This window comes from Eretmochelys imbricata, chromosome 2, assembly GCF_965152235.1.
Source record: "Eretmochelys imbricata isolate rEreImb1 chromosome 2, rEreImb1.hap1, whole genome shotgun sequence".
NCBI lineage: Eukaryota > Metazoa > Chordata > Testudines > Cheloniidae > Eretmochelys > Eretmochelys imbricata.
The window spans coordinates 146313071-146330586 of record NC_135573.1 but is presented as its reverse complement, the minus strand read 5'-3'; the positions used below and the strand labels follow the sequence as shown (position 1 = coordinate 146330586).

The window sequence follows — 17516 nt, the reverse complement described above, 5'->3', positions numbered from 1 at the left end:
TGTTCAATATCTTCGTTAATGATTGCACCCTCAGCAAGTTTGCAGATGACACGAAAGTGGGAGGCCTGGTAGATATGCTGGATGGTAGGGGTAGGATACAGAGGGACCTAGAAAAATTAGAGGATTGGGCCAAAAGAAATCTGATGAGGTTCAGCAAGGACAAGTGCAGAGTCCTGCACTTAGGACAGAAGAATCCCATGCACTGCCACAGACTAGGGACCGAGCAGCTAGGCAGTAGTTCTATAGAAAAGGATCTAGGGGCTACAGTGGACGAGAAGCTGGATATGAGTCAACAGTTTGCTGTTGTTGCCAAGAAGGTCAGTGGCATTTTGGGATGTATAGGTAGGGGCATTGCCACAGATTGAGGGACGTGATCATTCCCATCTATTCGGCATTGGTGAGACCTTATCTGGAGTACTGTGTCCAGTTTTGGGCCCCACACTACAAGAAGGATGTGGAAAAATTGGAAAGCGTCCAGCGGAGGGCAACAAAAATTATTATGGGGCTGGAACACATGATTTATGAGGAGAGGCTGAGGGAACTGGGATTATTTAGTCTGCAGAAGAGAAGACTGAGGGGGGATTTGATAGCTGCTTTAAACTACCTGAAAGGGGGCTCCAAAGAGGATGGATCTAAACTATTCTCTGGTAGCAGATGACAGAACAAGGAGTAATGGTCTCAAGTTGCAGTGGGGGAGGTTTAGGTTGGATATTAGGAAAAACTTTTTCACTAGGAGGGTGGTGAAGCACTGGAATGGGTTACCTAGGGAGGTGGTGGAATCTCCTTCCTTAGAGGTTTTTAAGGTCAGGCTTGATAAAGCCCTGGCTGGGATGATTTAATTGGGAATTGGTCTCGCTTTGAGCAGGGGGTTGGACTAGATGACCTCCTGAGGTCCCTTCCAACCCTGATATTCTATGATTCTGTGATTCTATGTACTGAAAACATCAAGACTGGCAATAAACTCAATCAGAGTACACTTAAAGAAAAGGAGTACTTGTGGCACCATAGAGACTAACAAATTTATTTGAGCATAAGCTTTCGTGAGGTACAGCTCACTTCATCAGATGCATTCAGTGGAAAATACAGTGGGGAGATTTATATACATAGAGAACATGAAACAATGGGTATTACCATACACACTGTAACCAGAGTGATCACTTGGCACCCTGGCAGCAGGATTGTCTGGCTATGTAGACTCCCTTCTCAGGCCCTACGCTACCAGCACTCCCAGCTATCTTCGAGACACCACTGACTTCCTGAGGAAACTACAGTCCATCGGTGATCTTCCTGAAAACACCATCCTGGCCACTATGGATGTAGAAGCCCTCTACACCAACATTCCACACAAAGAGGGACTACAAGCCATCAGGAACAGCAAACCCGGTGGCTGAACTTTGTGACTTTGTCCTCACCCATAACTATTTCACATTTGCGGACAATGTATACCTTCAAATCAGCGGCACTGCTATGGATACCCGCATGGCCCTACAGTATGCCATCTTTTTTATGGCTGACTTAGAACAACCCTTCCTCAGCTCTTGTCCCCTAATGTCCCTGCTCTACTTGCGCTACATTGATGACATCTTCATCATCAGGACCCATGGAAAAAAGGCCTTGAGGAATTCCACCATGATTTCAACAATTTCCATCCCACCATCAACCTCAGCCTGGACCAGTCCATACAAGAGATCCACTTCCTGGACACTACAGTGGTAATAAGCGATGGTCACATAAACACCACCACCATACCGGAAACCTACTGACCGCTATTCCTACCTACCTGTCTCCAGCTTTCATCCAGACCACACCACACGATCCATTGTCTACAGCCAAGGTCTAGGATACAACCGCATTTGCTCCAACCCCTCAGACAGAGGCAAACACCTACAAGATCTCTATCAAGCGTTCTTACAACTACAATATCCCACCTGCTGAAGTGAAGAAACAGATTGACAGAGCCAGAAGAGTACCCAGATGTCACCTACTCCAGGACAGGCCCAACAAAGAAAATAACAGAACGCCACTAGCCATCACCTTCAGCCCCCAACTAAAACCTCTCCAACGCATCATCAAGGATCTACAACCTATCCTGAAGGATGACCCATCACTCTCACAGATCTTGGGAGACAGGCCAGTCCTTGCTTACAGACAGCCCCCCAACCTGAAGCAAATACTCACCAGGAACCACACACCACACAACAGAACCACTAACCCAGGAACCTATCCTTGCAACAAAGCCCGTTGCCAACTGTGCCCACATATCTATTCAGGGGACACCATCATAGGGCCTAATCACATCAGTCACAAAACCAAAAATTTGTGGTTTAGTAAAACATATCTTTTAGAATGGCATTCAGTCTTCGATAGTTTGCTCCAATAGTTAAGCATTTCATTGTTAAGATTTTGAGCCTTATTTCAAATTTTAATTTGTCTAACTTTTATTTCCAGCCATTGGTTCTTGTTATGCCTTTCTCCACTAGGTAAATGAGCCCCTTAGTACCGGGGTATTTTCTCCCTATGAAGGTATTTATATTCTGTAAGCAAATCACCTCCTAATTTTATTTGTTTATGAGGTGTACTGAGTAGTTGAGGCCAGCTGAGACTCATGGCTACATACCAGGGAGCTCCAGGCCATCTGGTACTAGGGCAATCTTAGGGTTGCAATAGTATTTCAATATCTGTCTCACCAATAGCTTACAAAAATAAAATCACTTACCTACTTCTGTTCATTCCTCCATTGTTTATATATGCAAGGACTGTTTAGCCCTTTTTGCCACAGCATCACACTGGAATCTCCTGTTCAGTTGTTTGTCGACTGATACCCCTAACTCCTTTTCAGAATCACGGCTTTCCAGGATTTGTTGTATGTAGTGTTTTTGTAGCCGTGTCAGTCCCAGCATATTAGCAAAACAAAGTGGGTGAGGTAATATCTTTTATTGGACCAACTTCTGTTGGTGAGAGAAGCTTTTGAGCTAACAGAGGTTTTCTGTCTCACCAACAGAAGTTGATCCAAAAAAATATTACCTCACCCACCTTGTCTCTTTGCTTTCCAGGAAACAGTCATTCATTACGTAGGCACTGCTAGCATTCTTTGTTCCTTGATGTATACATTTACATTTGGCTGTATTAAAATGCATTTTTGTTTTGCTTACCAAATGATCCATATCACTCTGAATAACTATCCTATCCTCTTCATATTTTCCTCTTTGCCAATCTTTTTGTCATGTGCAGTTTTGTCAGCAATGATTTTACATTTCCTTCCAGATCATTGATAAAAATATTGAATAGCAAACAGTCTACTACTGATCCACCCAGAACCCCACTACAAACCTCCTATTAGTGTGCTATATTTTATCATTAGAATGTGATGGGGTATTGTCGGGGTTCCTTCCCCACTCTGAATTCTGGGGTACAGATGTGGGGACCCACATGAAAGACCCCCTAAGCTTATTCTTACCAGCTTAGGTTAAAACTTCCCCAAGGCACAGATTCCTTTCCTGCCTTGGGATCGCTGTCACCACCAAGTGATTTAACAAACAATCAGGGAAAAGACCACTTGGAGTCCTATTCCCCCCAAAATATTCCCCGAAGCCTACACCCCCTTTCCTGGGGAAAGCTTGAGCAAATATCCTCACCAATTGGTTACAATCCTTCCTGTTGCGGGGAGGAGGGGACGCTGATCTGGTTGGGGGAAGCGGGGGAGATAAACTTCCTCTCTGGGAGGGAAAAGCCCCTCAGGCAGGCTTGATCTGGGTGTGGGTGAGAGGGAGACAGCTTTAAGCTGGGCAAGCCTTACTTTCACAGGCATGAGAGCTGGCCATGGAGAAGAGCCCATGGGGAGCTTGAGGCTAGAAGTATTGGTGTTGTGTTCCCCCCTCCTGTCTCCTCACACATGGGGGAAGGGATGCAGCGCCCTGGGACCTGGGTCAGAACCGTAGGGGTTGGGACCTCCCAGACCCCGCATGTGAAGGGTCCAGGCACAGGCAGGGTCTGTGCTGGGGGAGGCTGCTCATTTGCACCTGGGGCTGGGGCTGCAGTGAAGCCCCTCTCACCTCTGGCCGTGGCTGGGCGCACCCAACTGGCTAGACAGAGCATGGGGAGGGGGCAAGCTGCTGGCCCCATTCCAAGTTCACTCATCAGACACAAGGGCAAACTTTTCTTAAAGGAGCCATGTCTTTTGGTTTGTCCCTCTATCCAGCAGTAAGGGGGTCTGCAGCTGGTTTCTCCTGGCTGGAGGGGAGCATAGGTTCTGGAGGAGACACCAGAGTGGGCTGAGAATGGCTGGCTTGCTCCTTGAGAAACACCCGAGCCCGTACTCCCCCACCCCTACTCAGATAGGCCCAGAAGCTGCCATGCGCTAGCTGCTTGTCCCCCCTAGCCCAGCTCCCTCTGCCCTGAAAATTAAAAGGACTCACACATGCCTGCAATGGGAGCCCTCTGGGAGCTTCAGCCGCGGCAGGGGAAACAGCTGATAGGCGGGGACTTCGCGCCAAATGGCTGATTGGCTGCAGCCAGCCAAAGAGCTGATGAGGGCTGCTGCCCATGCTAAACAGCTGATTGGCAGTTGCCAACAGCGGATCTCCCCGGTGTGTGCAGAGCACCCACTAATTTTTTTCTGTAGGTGCTCCAGCCCCGGAGCACCCCCAGAGTCATCACCTATGATCCTGACCTGGCCTGACTCTTGTTCCTGATCTCAAGTTTGTCTTCTGCTTCTGATCTCCCGGTATCCTGAGCCAGCTGAATCTTGACTCCTGTTTTGTGACTGTGGACTCTGGCTCGAACCACTATGTCTGGCTGCCCCTGACTGGGCCGTGACAGCTTGTTCAGACCACAATAACCCTATAGGACTGAGCTCTGTGTGAGAACGATGGATGTAGCAACACCACTACAGCCACCAGAAGCATCAGACTTGCCCAAATGGTCGCTCTGCCTCCAGGTGGATAATCAAGCACTGCAGGCCCAAGCTGCGCAGTTTATCAGGGAAAACCAGCAATTGCCGGAGCAAGTTGCTCCCATTGAGACACCTACTGAGGGAACTACAGAACCCTATTTAAGCCAGCAGCAGGAACAGGAACCTGTCAGAACCACAGGACTCCTCCCTGTTCTGGACTGTATACCTTGTGCATCCTTCTCCCACTCCCACAGCTTGATTTCCTGACACCCTGACCTTGTATGACTCCTAGTATCTGATTCGTGGTTCTGATCTCCTGTCTTCCTCTTGCCTCTTACCCACCGGTATCCTGACCTAGCCCGACTCTGGTTCCTGACTTTTGTTTCTGACCTCAAGTTTGTCTCCTGCTTCTGATCTGCTGGTATCCTGACCCAGCTGATTCTTGACTCCTGTTTCATGAGTGTGGACTTTGGCTCTGACCACTAGGTCTGGCTGCCCATGACCCACCTGTGAGACTAATAATAGTCCCATTCTTTAGTTTCCTGGTGATTGAATCCTGTATCATTTTTTTCCATTATTTTGCCTGGGGTTGACATCACATTATAACAAGCCTGTAATTACCTGGATCAAACCACCTGCTCTTTTTGAATATTTGCACATTACCAATCCTCTGGAATTTCCTTGGTATTCCAATACCAATTCATTAAATAAAAATTAATAGTAGCAGAACAGAGGTCTCCTCAACCAACTCTTTTAAGATTCTTGGATGCAAGCTGCCTGGATTTCCTGATTAAAAAATGTGTATCCTTAGTAGATGCTGTTTTATGTTTTCCTAAATTACTAGTTCATCATCTTCCTGTGATATGAATACATCATCCTGCTTCTTTCCAAATACAGAACATATATTTATTGAACACTTCTGCCTTTTTTACATCATTATTAACATTTTTACCATTTCCCTCTCGTGATATGATATTTTTTGGTTTCTGACATAATTCACGTTATCCTTGACCCAGCTATCCATGGATTTTTCCCTGATATCTTTAGCATCCCTTATTAGTTTACTTATCTTATCAATATCTAATTTTATATTGATTACTGTCTACTTTCCCTTTTTTTAATTTGTTACATATGAAAGTGTTTGTAGCTGTGTTGGTCCAAGAATATAAGAGGCAAGGTAGTAGGTTGTATCTTTTATTGGACCAACTTCTGTTGGTGAAAGAGAAAAGCTTTTGAACAATATACAGCTTTTCTTCAGATCTGCTGTTGCTTAAAAGCTTTTCTCTTTCATCAAGAGAAGTTGGTCCAATAAAAAAGGTAATAACTTCACCCACCTAATCTCTCATATATGAGGGTGGACTGATATAAGTCAAAATGATTTAAAACACTGATTTTAACCATGATTTAATTCAGCAAGCACAAAATGTTGATTTCACTCCTTAGTTTTGCATTTGTACTTTTCAGTTATTTTCCTAAAGACCGGTTGATTCTAATTCGTTGATAACCATTAAAACATTTTGATTTGCAATTAAATATAAGCCTTTACATAAATTAGGTACTTATTTTTGTAGGAGGATACACTATGGCTTGGTCTACACTATAAAGTTAGGTAGACATGAGTCACTTTGCATTAACCCATTTGTGCATGTGTCTACAATGAAATTTGTCTTTGCCTGACATAAGTGCCCCATTATGGTGATAAAACCACCTCCCCTGAACAGTGTTGAGCCATGGTTGACCTACTGAGGTTAATGCTGTTCAAGTGTAGGCACTCCGTGACTTGACAGTGACCTAAAGTTAGCAGTTAGCAGTTAGTGACCTAAAAGTTAGCAGTTAGCAGTTAGTGACGTAAAGTTAGCAGTTCTCCTGCAATGCTCCATTTCCTGCAACGCTGACCATTCTGGTCATAATTGTGAACTCCATTGCCCAGGGGTCACAGAAACCAGAAGCCACTGCCATGGATTTTTGGAATGCCTTTTCCTGATTGCTCACTTTACTGAGTATACCTAGTGGCTCTCCCTCGTGTTCAACTGCCAACTAGCCATGATACTAGGAGTAGGATACTAGATCTGCTGCCTTCACAGAGAGCTGTATGCCATACCTGGTGGAGACCCCACCAGGACCCCACTACCATGGATACCTCAGAGGACGCAAGACCGACACCCACACCATGAACAGTGAGGAAGAGCAGAGGGAAGACAGAAATGTTTGAGACACCTCCACAGTTTAGCCAGTCCCACCAGCTGAGCACGGGTACACCCAGTGAAGAGGCAGTGACCTCAGGTAAGTGTGTGCATGTATTTTTCCTTACAGTGCTTAAATATAAAGATGGCACCTGGCCCATCCGCAAGACACACACATTGCTGTTTCATTCTTTTACTAGTACGAGAAAAGGTAGCAGTACAAAAAATAGAAGTAGAGTTGGTATGTGCTTTTCATTCCCTTTTTGGGTTAGATGGGTGTGGGGAGAAGAGGGTACCATGCGGAGCAGTTTGTTTATATACACAGAGATGCCCATTGTATCTTCCTGAGAGATCTCTGAAATTTTCATGGAGATACTCTGCAATCCAGTCCCAAAGGCTTCTAGGGATGGCTACCTTATTTCTTCCTCTGAGATAGGACACTTTCCCACATCAGTCTGCAATGAGTTCAGCTGGCACCATTACAGTACACAGGCTAGTGGCATGCAGGCCCAGGGGGTGAGGCCCAGGCCTCAGGAGTGAGATATCAGCTAAAATCACCACCAGCTTTGGAAAATAGTGCCAATATTCAATGCCATTGCCCTATACTCATACCCATGGAAGGTGGACCAACATTTTATTGTTTCATGCAATTAAAATTCTTTCTCTTTCCCCACTCCCAATCCCTATGGTTGGGGCTGGAGAGCAGTGCTCTGCAGAGGGTTCCCAAGGCTGAAGTGTCAATAGTTATGTCTTATTACACTTTTTTATGGGGGTAAGGGAAGGGAATTTTGAAACGTGTCTCTCCCTTTCTGTTGTGACTATAAATCCAATGACACATCTCTGTTTTTATCAGCAACTTCTGGCGTGGCGGCCTGGAGGTGTACCCTCTCCAGATCCCCAGAACACCTGACCTTGATGAGAAGGAAAGAGAAGAGGACTAGGAGGATGTGTTCTGTGAGATCCTGCAAGCCAGTGCTGCATAGGACTGTAAACAAAGGGCCTGGAGAGTCAACATGGCAGATGGCCTGTAGAAGGGAAGAGGAGACAGGAGAAAGGCCTGGGAACCCCATAAGGACATGCAGTGATATGCATTTGAACATAATGAGTCTTCTGAGGCAGCAGCGTATCCAGATGCTGCAGACCCTGGTTGACCTACAGGTCCCAAAATCCTAAAGTCTCCACCCTTTTCAGTTCTTTGAGAACTCCATGGTAGCATCTCCTTACATTCCCAACATACCACTTGGTATCACATGCTGCATCCTTACCCCTACCACTCCATGCCAGGGAACAGCAAAGAAAACCACAACTTCACACACCCTGACCTGTGAGAACTATGGTTAGTGTATGAGTAGTCACAACGGACTATACTTGTGCACTGAAGCAGACAGAAATGTTTGTTGCCTTTCCAATTTCAAAATCCGAGTCTGTTAATTTATGTTAAAGGTTTGTAATGCATTGCCTCTTGTTTTTTGCGCATTGTTAAACTGCACTCTTTTTGCCACTCAAGAAATTTCTGTTTATGGAAAATTGAATTATCTTTATTAGTTTACAACCCATATTGCAGAATGCATACGAATACTCAAAGCACCCAGCACTTGTAAAGCACCACAGAACTCCTAGTTCAAGAAAACACACAGTCCAATATTTATAATGGTACAGCAAACGTAACATAATCCATAGTTTCAATAAAACATCTAGTCAAATTTATAAATGTACCTCAATCATAATTCCTAACAGAACGCAAAACTCCTGGCCCAGAAACCACTGCAACACAGAACAATGGCTGACTGTTAAAGTGCTCTTTCAAAACTTTCTTCAGTTGCACAGTTCCTTGTTAAGCACTTGTAACAGCCTCACTGTTTGATTCACTGTTCAAAGTCAGCAGACAGCTGCTCCACCTCTGCTCTCCACCCTGGCAGCAGCTTTTCTCCCTTTTGCCTCATAGATATTATGTAGGACACAACAGGCAGCTATCCATTGGGATATTTTTGTCACTGAGATCCATTGTATTGAGTAAACACCTTCAGTCTATTAAAATCACATTCGACTGTCATTCTGAACCTGCTGAGGTAGTAGCTGAATCATTTCTTGGTGCTGGTTGAGGTAGCCACACACAGCTTCATGAGCCAGGGAAACAAGGGATAGACTGGGCCCCCCTGAATCACTATTGTCATTGCCATATTGTCAGTGGTAGTCTGCCGGTTGGGAAAGAATGTCCCTGCTTGCAGCTTTCTGACCAGTCCTGTGTTTTTAAAGATGCAAGCACATCTTCCCTGACCAGTCCACAGTAATATTGGTGAAGTATCTCTGGTGATCCACCAAAGCTTGCATATCCATAGAAAAATAGAGCTTTCTTTTGATGTACTCTGTGCCAACGTAGGATATGTGTACCATCTATCACCCTACCAGAATTTGGGAACCCCATTTGCTGCTAATTTATCCACTGTGTCCTGCACATTGTTAAGAGTCACAGTTCTGTGTAATAGGAGATAATTAATAGCCCACATGACAACCACCACTGTAGATTTTCCAACTCCAAAATGTTTTCCAACTGACCAGTAGTAATCCAGTGTTGCACACTTCCAGAGTGCAAGCACCACTCGCTTCTCCACTGTCAATGGAACTTTAATTTTGGTATCCCTGTTCTACAGGGCTATGGTGGGCTCAGCACATAGATCCAAAGATGTGATCTTTCACATCTGCAGTTTGTCATCCCACACTTGAATTATGGTGCAAACCCACCAGTCAGTGTTAATTTCTCAGGCCCAGAAGTGGCACTCCACTGTCAGCAGCGGCTCCATGAACTCCATCAACAATCTTGAATTGTTGTTTGCTGTGTCCCTGAGCAAACTGTTTTTGCAGTACTTCTTGTGGGTCTGTAAATACAGGAGAATTGTGTGTCCTGTATTTCCAGTGTTTGAGAGAATAGTGCAGACCTCTGTGGGACTCAATGTGTCTGTCAAAGATAATGGACACCAAAAAGTGCTGAGTGTGTTGGTGGGAAAATTTTTTAAAAGCACAAAAATTCTGGGATATGGATAGCATGGAATAAGTTGCATGCTGGAAACTTAACTCCTAGCTCCCAGAGATCTTTGGGCAAGTCATTTCTGTCCCAGAACACATTGCAAACATTTCCTAAAAGGCACCATGTCAGATGGTGGCACATGGTACACTGATACCTAGCTGTGATGAACTGCATTGTGCATTGACACAAGAACTCCTGGTGAGTACACACAATGCCAACACAAGGAGCGAATTATGCACGAGTGATGTACAAATTTTGACAGCTGAATGCCGATATAACTTGCATCAACAAAATTTATAGTGTAGATGTAGTGTAGTGTGGCTGATAGATATACACATAATATATATATATATATATATTATTTAAGCAGTTATCATAGAATCATAGAATACCAGGGTTGGAAGGGACCTCAGGAGGTCATCTAGTCCAAACCGCTGCTCAAAGCAGGACCAATCCCCAACTAAACCATCCCAGCCAGGGCTTTGTCAACCCTGACCTTAAAAACTTCTAAGGAAGGAGATTCCACCACCTCCCTAGGTAACGCATTCCATTGTTTCACCACCCTCCTAGTGAAAAAGTTTTTCCTAATATCCAACCTAAACCTCCCGCACTGCATCTTGAGACCATTACTCCTTGTTCTGTCATCTGCTACCACTTAGAACAGTCTAGATCCATCCTCTTTGGAACCCCCTTTCAGGTAGTTGAAAGCAGCTATCAAATCCCCCCTCATTCTTCTCTTCCACAGACTAAACAATCCCAGTTCCCTCAGCCTGTCCTCATAAGTCATGTGTTTCAGTACCCTAATCATTTTTATTGCCCTCCGCTGGACGCTTTCCAATTTTTCCACATCCTTCTTGTAGTATGGGGCCCAAAACTAGAGACAGTACTCCAGATGAGGCCTCACCAATGTCGAATAGAGGGGAACGATCACATTCCCTCAATCTGCTGGCAATGCCCTACCTATACATCCCAAAATGCCATTGACCTTCTTGGCAACAAGGGCACACTGTTGACTCATATCCAGCTTCTCGTCCACTGTAACCCCTAGGTCCTTTTCTGCACAGCTGCTGCCTAGCCATTCGGTCCCTAGTCTGTAGCAGTGCATGAGATTCTTCCGTCCTAAGTGCAGGACTCTGCACTTGTCCTTGCTGAACCTCATCAGATTTCTTTTGGCCCAATCCTCTAATTTGTCTAGATCCCTCTATATCCTATCCCTACCCTCCAGCGTATCTACCTCTCCTCCCAGTTTCGTGTCATCTGCAAACTTGCTGAGGGTGCAATCCACACCATCCTCCAGATCATTTATGAAGATATTGAACAAAACCGGCTCCAGGACCGACCCTTGAGGCGCTCCACTTGATCCTGGCTGCCAACTAGACATGGAGCCATTGATCATTACCCCTGGAGCCCGACAATCTAACCAACTTTCTATCCACCTTGTAGTCCATTCATCCAGCCCATACTTCTTTAACTTGCTGGCAAGAATTCTGTGAGAGACGGTCTCAAAAGCTTTGCTAGAGTGAAGGAACAATACGTTCACCGCTTTCTTCTCATCCACAGAGCCAGTTATCTCTTCATAGAAGGCAATTAGATTAGTCAGGCATGACTTGCTCTTGGTGAATCCATGCTGACTGTTCCTGATCACTTTCCTCTCCTCTAAGTGCTTCAGAATTGATTCCTTGAGGACCTGCTCCATGATTTTTCCAGGGACTGAGGTAAGGCTGACTGTCCTGTAGTTCCCAGGATCCGCCTTCCTCCCTTTTTTAAAGATGGGCACTACATTAGCCTTTTTCCAGTCATCCGGGAGTTCCCCCGATCGCCATGAGTTTTCAAAGATAATGGCCAATGGCTCTGCAATCACATCCGCCAACTCCTTTAGCACTCTCGGATGCAGCGCATCCGGCCCCACGGACTTGTGCTCGTCCAGCTTTTCTAAATAGTCCTGAACCACTTCTTTCTCCACAGAGGGCTGTTCACCTCCTCCCCATGCTGTGCTGCCCAGTGCAGTAGTCAGGGAGCTGACCTTGTTTGTGAAGACAGAGGCAAAAAAAGCACTGAGTACATTAGCTTTTTCCACATCCTCTGTCACTAGGTTGCCTCCCTCATTCAGTAACTCATGGAAGTTATTAGATCCCTTGTCTTTCTCCTTGTTGCTAACATACCTGAAGAAACCCTTCTTGTTACTCTTAACTTCTCTTGCTAGCTGCAACTCCAGGTGTGATTTGGCTTTCCTGCATGCCCGAGCATATTCTTCCCTGGTCATTCATCCAATCTTCCACTTCTTGTAAGCTTCTTTTTTGTGTTTAAGATCCGCAAGGATTTCACTGTTAAGCCAAGCTGGTCGCCTGCCATATTTACTATTCTTTCTACACATTGGGATGGTTTGTCCCTGTAAGCTCAGTAAGGATTCTTTAAAATATAGCCAGCTCTCCTGGACTCCTTTCCTCCTCATGTTATTCTCCCAAGGGATCCTGCCTATCAGTTCCCTGAGGGAGTCAAAGTCCGCTTTTCTGAAGTCCAGGTCCGTATTCTGCTGCTCTTCTTTCTTCCCTGTGTCAGAATCCTGAACTCGACCATCTCATGGTCATTGCCTCCCAGGTTCCCATCCACTTTAGCTTCCCTTACTAATTCTTCCCGGTTTGTGAGCAGCAGGTCAAGAAGAGCTCTGCCCCTATTTGGTTCCTCCAGTACTTGCACCAGGAAATTGTCCCCTACATTTTCCAAAAACTTCCTGGATTGTCTGTGCACTGCTGTATTGCTCTCCCAGCAGATATCAGGGTGATTGAAGTCTCCCATGAGAACCAGGGCCTGTGATCTAGTAACTTCCATGAGTTGCTGGAAGAAAGCCTCGTCCACCTCATCCCTCTGGTCGGTGGTCTATAGCAGACTCCCACTACGAAATCACCCTTGTTGCTCACACTGCTCAACTTAATCCAGAGACTCTCAGGTTTTTCTGCAGTTTCATACTTGAGCTCTGAGCAGTCATACTGCTCCCTTACATACAATGCAACTGCCCCACCTATTCTGCCCTGCCTGTCCTTCCTGAACAGTTTATATCCATCCATAACAGTACTCCAGTCATGTGAGTTATCCCACCAAGTCTCTGTTATTCCAATCACATCATAATTCCTTGACTGTGCCAGGACTTCCCGTTCTCCCTGCTTGTTTCCCAAGCTTCTTGCATTTGTGTATAGGCACTTGAGATAAGTCTTTGATCGTCCCCCCTTTCTCAGTATGAGGCAAGAGCCCTCCCCTCTCACACGCTCCTGCTCGTGTTTCCTCCCGGTATCGCACTTCCCCACTTACCTCAGGGCTTTGGGTTCCTTCCCCCGGTGAACCTAGTTTAAAGCCCTCCTCACTAGGTTAACCAGCGTGCTTGCGAAGATGCTCTTCCCTCTCTCCGTTAGATGGAGCCCGTCTCTGCCTAGCACTTCTCCTTCTTGGAACACCATCCCATGGTCAAAGAATCCAAAGCCTTCTCTCCGACACTACCTGCGTAGCCATTCGTTGACTTCCATGATTCGACAGTCTCTACCCAGGCCTTTTCCTTCCACGGGGAGGATGGATGAGAAGACCACTTGCGCCTCAAACTCCTTTATCCTTCTTCCCAGAGCCATGTAGTCTGCAGTGATCCGCTCAAGGTCATTCTTGGCAATATCATTGCAACCCACGTGGAGAAGCAGGAAGGGGTAGAGATCCGAGGGCTTGATGAGTCTCGGCAATCTCTCCATCACATCGTGAATCCTAGCTCCTGGCAAGCAGCAGACTTCTTGGTTTTCCCGGTCGAGATGGCAGATAGATGACTCAGTCCCCCTCAGGAGAGAGTCCCCGACCACCACCACCTGCCTCCTCCTCTTGGGAGCGGTGGTTGTGGAACCCCCAACCCTAGGACAGGGCATCTCATGCTTTCCAATCGGCGGAGTCTCCTTCTGTTCCCTTCCCTCAGATGTATCATCTGGTCCACTCTCCGCATTAGTACCTGTGGAGAGAACATGAAAACGGTTGCTTACCTGTATCTGCATTGCTGGTACATGGACGCTCCCCTTTCTTCTTCTGGAGGTCACATGCTGCCAAATTTCTTCACCGTCCTCCTGTCCCCGCAGTGCAGCCTGCTCTGAATCTTCAGAACGTTGTGTCCGTAGAAGCGTATCCTGACGTCTGTCCAGGAAATCTTCGGTTTCTGTTATGCAATGCAGGGTCGATACCTTATATAGCTTAACATATATTTATTCAAATTTTTATGCTTTAAATCTTTTTATTATGTTAGAAAATGGTGAATGACACATTTCTTGTATACTAGATGCTGATTAAATTTTTACTCATAATTTCTGTCACTCTGCTTTTGGATGGAAATTGGAATTCAATTTAAAATGAACAAAAACGTGATTTCCATATTTTTTTATTAGTTAACTAAACTATCTTAAGTGTGTTGAATACAAAAGAAGAAAAAGCAAGTTTATCAGAACTTGCTTTGCATTGAAAACTAACTGGTTTATTAAACAAAGTATTATCTTTAGTTAGTGAACTAACTAAAGATACTAAGTTAAGATACTAAGTGATACTAAACTGGGAGGAGTGGTAGATACGCTGGAGGGGAGGGATAGGATACAGAGGGACCTAGACAAATTGGAGGATTGGGCCAAAAGAAATCTGATGAGGTTCAATAAGGATAAGTGCAGGGTCCTGCACTTAGGACGGAAGAATCCAATGCACCGCTACAGACTAGGGACCGAATGGCTAGGCAGCAGTTCTGCGGAAAAGGACCTAGGGGTGACAGTGGACGAGAAGCTGGATATGAGTCAGCAGTGTGCCCTTGTTGCCAAGAAGGCCAATGGCATTTTGGGATGTATAAGTAGGGACATAGCGAGCAGATCGAGGGACGTGATCGTTCCCCTCTATTCGACATTGGTGAGGCCTCATCTGGAGTACTGTGTCCAGTTTTGGGCCCCACACTACAAGTAGGATGTGGATAAATTGGAGAGAGTCCAGCGAAGGGCAACAAAAATGATTAGGGGTCTAGAACACATGACTTATGAGGAGAGGCTGAGGGAGCTGGGATTATTTAGCCTGCAGAAGAGAAGAATGAGGGGGGATTGATAGCTGCTTTCAACTACCTGAAAGGGGGTTCCAAAGAGGATGGCTCTAGACTGTTCTCAATGGTAGCAGATGACAGAACGAGGAGTAATGGTCTCAAGTTGCAGTGGGGGAGGTTTAGATTGGATATTAGGAAAAACTTTTTCACTAAGAGGGTGGTGAAACACTGGAATGCGTTACCTAGGGAGGTGGTAGAATCTCCTTCCTTAGAGGTTTTTAAGGTCAGGCTTGACAAAGCCCTGGCTGGGATGATTTAACTGGGAATTGGTCCTGCTTCGAGCAGGGGGTTGGACTAGATGACCTTCAGGGGTCCCTTCCAACCCTGATATTCTATGATTATATGATTCTATGAACTGAACTAATTGTTTCTGGTCATCATGCCCTTCCATATTTTTGAACTAGTTGATCTCATCCTCTTGCTCCTAGTTTATATTCATAGATTAGAAGAAGGAAACAAATTTTCCTGCTTTTTCAACCTCCAGTTATTTTCTCAACTTTGAACTGATCTAGTTGAAAAACTGAAAAGAAAGATAGTACCGGTATTATCTCTGCACCTGTGGAAGAGGATACTGCTGTCAAAGCCAAATTAACACTTCACCAAACTCTGTTTCCAGGTGCTTAGCCAGTGACTTCCACCAGTTCTGTGGTCTGACTTTCTTTAAAACTTCAGCAGCACAAATATACCATGTCAATGTTATTTTTAAATTTAATTTACATTATTTTAAGTTATGGTATTAATATAGGTTGGCATATTTTCAGATTTCAAATAGGTTTATTTTTCAAATAAAGAAATCTTATTTAAATTAAACAATCAATTTTGAAAAAATGGTTAATTTTTATCCACCTTGTGTGGATGTGGATGTGTGAGATTGCTGTCTTTGCTTCCTCTCTTAAGCAGGATAGGCTTTTAACCAGAATTATCCTCTTTCACAATAGTGGCATTGTGGATTTTTGGCCATCTAATAGTCTTCTTCAGCAACTCCGAATTTTCATTCAAATTTTCTGATTTCAGATACAGTCCGAGAAACAACAGCAGCACAACAAGCTCTACTGGTCGCTAAAAACATTGATTTGTTTCCAACAAATCAAGAGCGCTTTTCTGAAGGGAATGTAGATGTGTGGTGGATTGTTCATGATGGTGGCATGCTGATGTTGCTTCCTTTCCTGCTTCGACAGCACAAGGTACAGTATATGACTCAAAAAGGGAAATCTTGTCTTAGAAAATGAGTAGGAATGACTTTTCTTTCACTAAGCATTACATAAAATTACTAAATAAATTCTTATATACTTTTTTACTTAGCTGTTTAAAGGACTGTGAACAGAAGGGGAAAAATTATTTCTACGTTTGTCATATAAAATGCCTTTTCCCTTACATAGGTGTGGAGAAAATGCAAAATGCGTATCTTCACTGTTGCCCAAATGGATGACAACAGCATTCAAATGAAAAAGGACCTTCAGATATTTTTGTATCATCTTCGACTTAATGCTGAGGTGGAGGTTGTTGAAATGGTAAGCTCCTATATATTTTATCTGTTACCTGAAAACCTTGAACTAAACTTGGAAGTTCTTCCTCAGACTCCTGGAATTTCTTTTGCCTAATGACATTTGGAGGGTAAACTAAGTAAGGGATTGTAGTATTTGGTCTAAAATGGCAGGAAAAGCAAAATTTAATGTTCCTACAGCAATGTTAACTCAACCACATAATGCATCCTATATATTTTATGGTGTATTTTTTACAATATAAGCAGTAATAGGTCACACATAGGTCAAATACTGCACATATGCAATATGGTTGAGTTAAGGTTCCATATTGTACCTTAACACGTGTGTTTTCTGACTGTGATTTTAACTGGGCAACCTTAATATTGCATTACCATACATTTTTGTATTTCATTTCCTAGTGACTTTAAAAGAGTGGAGAGAAAAAATTCCCTGTTGTTGTTTTATAAATATAAATTACACACAGAAAACTATATTAAAAATACTCAAAACTAAGGAAAGAGAGAATTCATGTTGCCTGCAATCTCAGTTTGACCCCCTTGTACGTATGCTTTATGATACAGGTTTTAATTACATGATCACAAACTATTTTTTCCATAAGACCCCGCCTCATTCAGTACACAAGATGGAAAATATTCATTGAATGAGCAGCTATTCAAAATTTTGTTTTATCCATAGAGTTTAATGTGTGACCCCCGTTTTGTTCACTGTACACTATTCAAACCCTACTATGAATACAGAATTATGAATTTCCTCATAGTCTTTTCTTTGGCACTGATTAGAATAAGTATTGAAGTGCTTCAGCAACATTAATTAATTTTCA

General features: G+C 44.3%; 1 protein-coding gene across 1 annotated transcript in view; it reads left to right on the top strand.

Moving 5' to 3' along the window:
* SLC12A7 (solute carrier family 12 member 7) overlaps positions 1-17516 on the top strand; it is a 315751-nt gene that overhangs the window by 274752 nt on the left and 23483 nt on the right. The window contains exons 19-20 of the mRNA XM_077809176.1: positions 16206-16375; positions 16571-16702. Coding sequence (XP_077665302.1) covers positions 16206-16375; positions 16571-16702 — 302 coding nt within the window. The remainder of the gene's footprint in view (positions 1-16205; positions 16376-16570; positions 16703-17516) is intronic.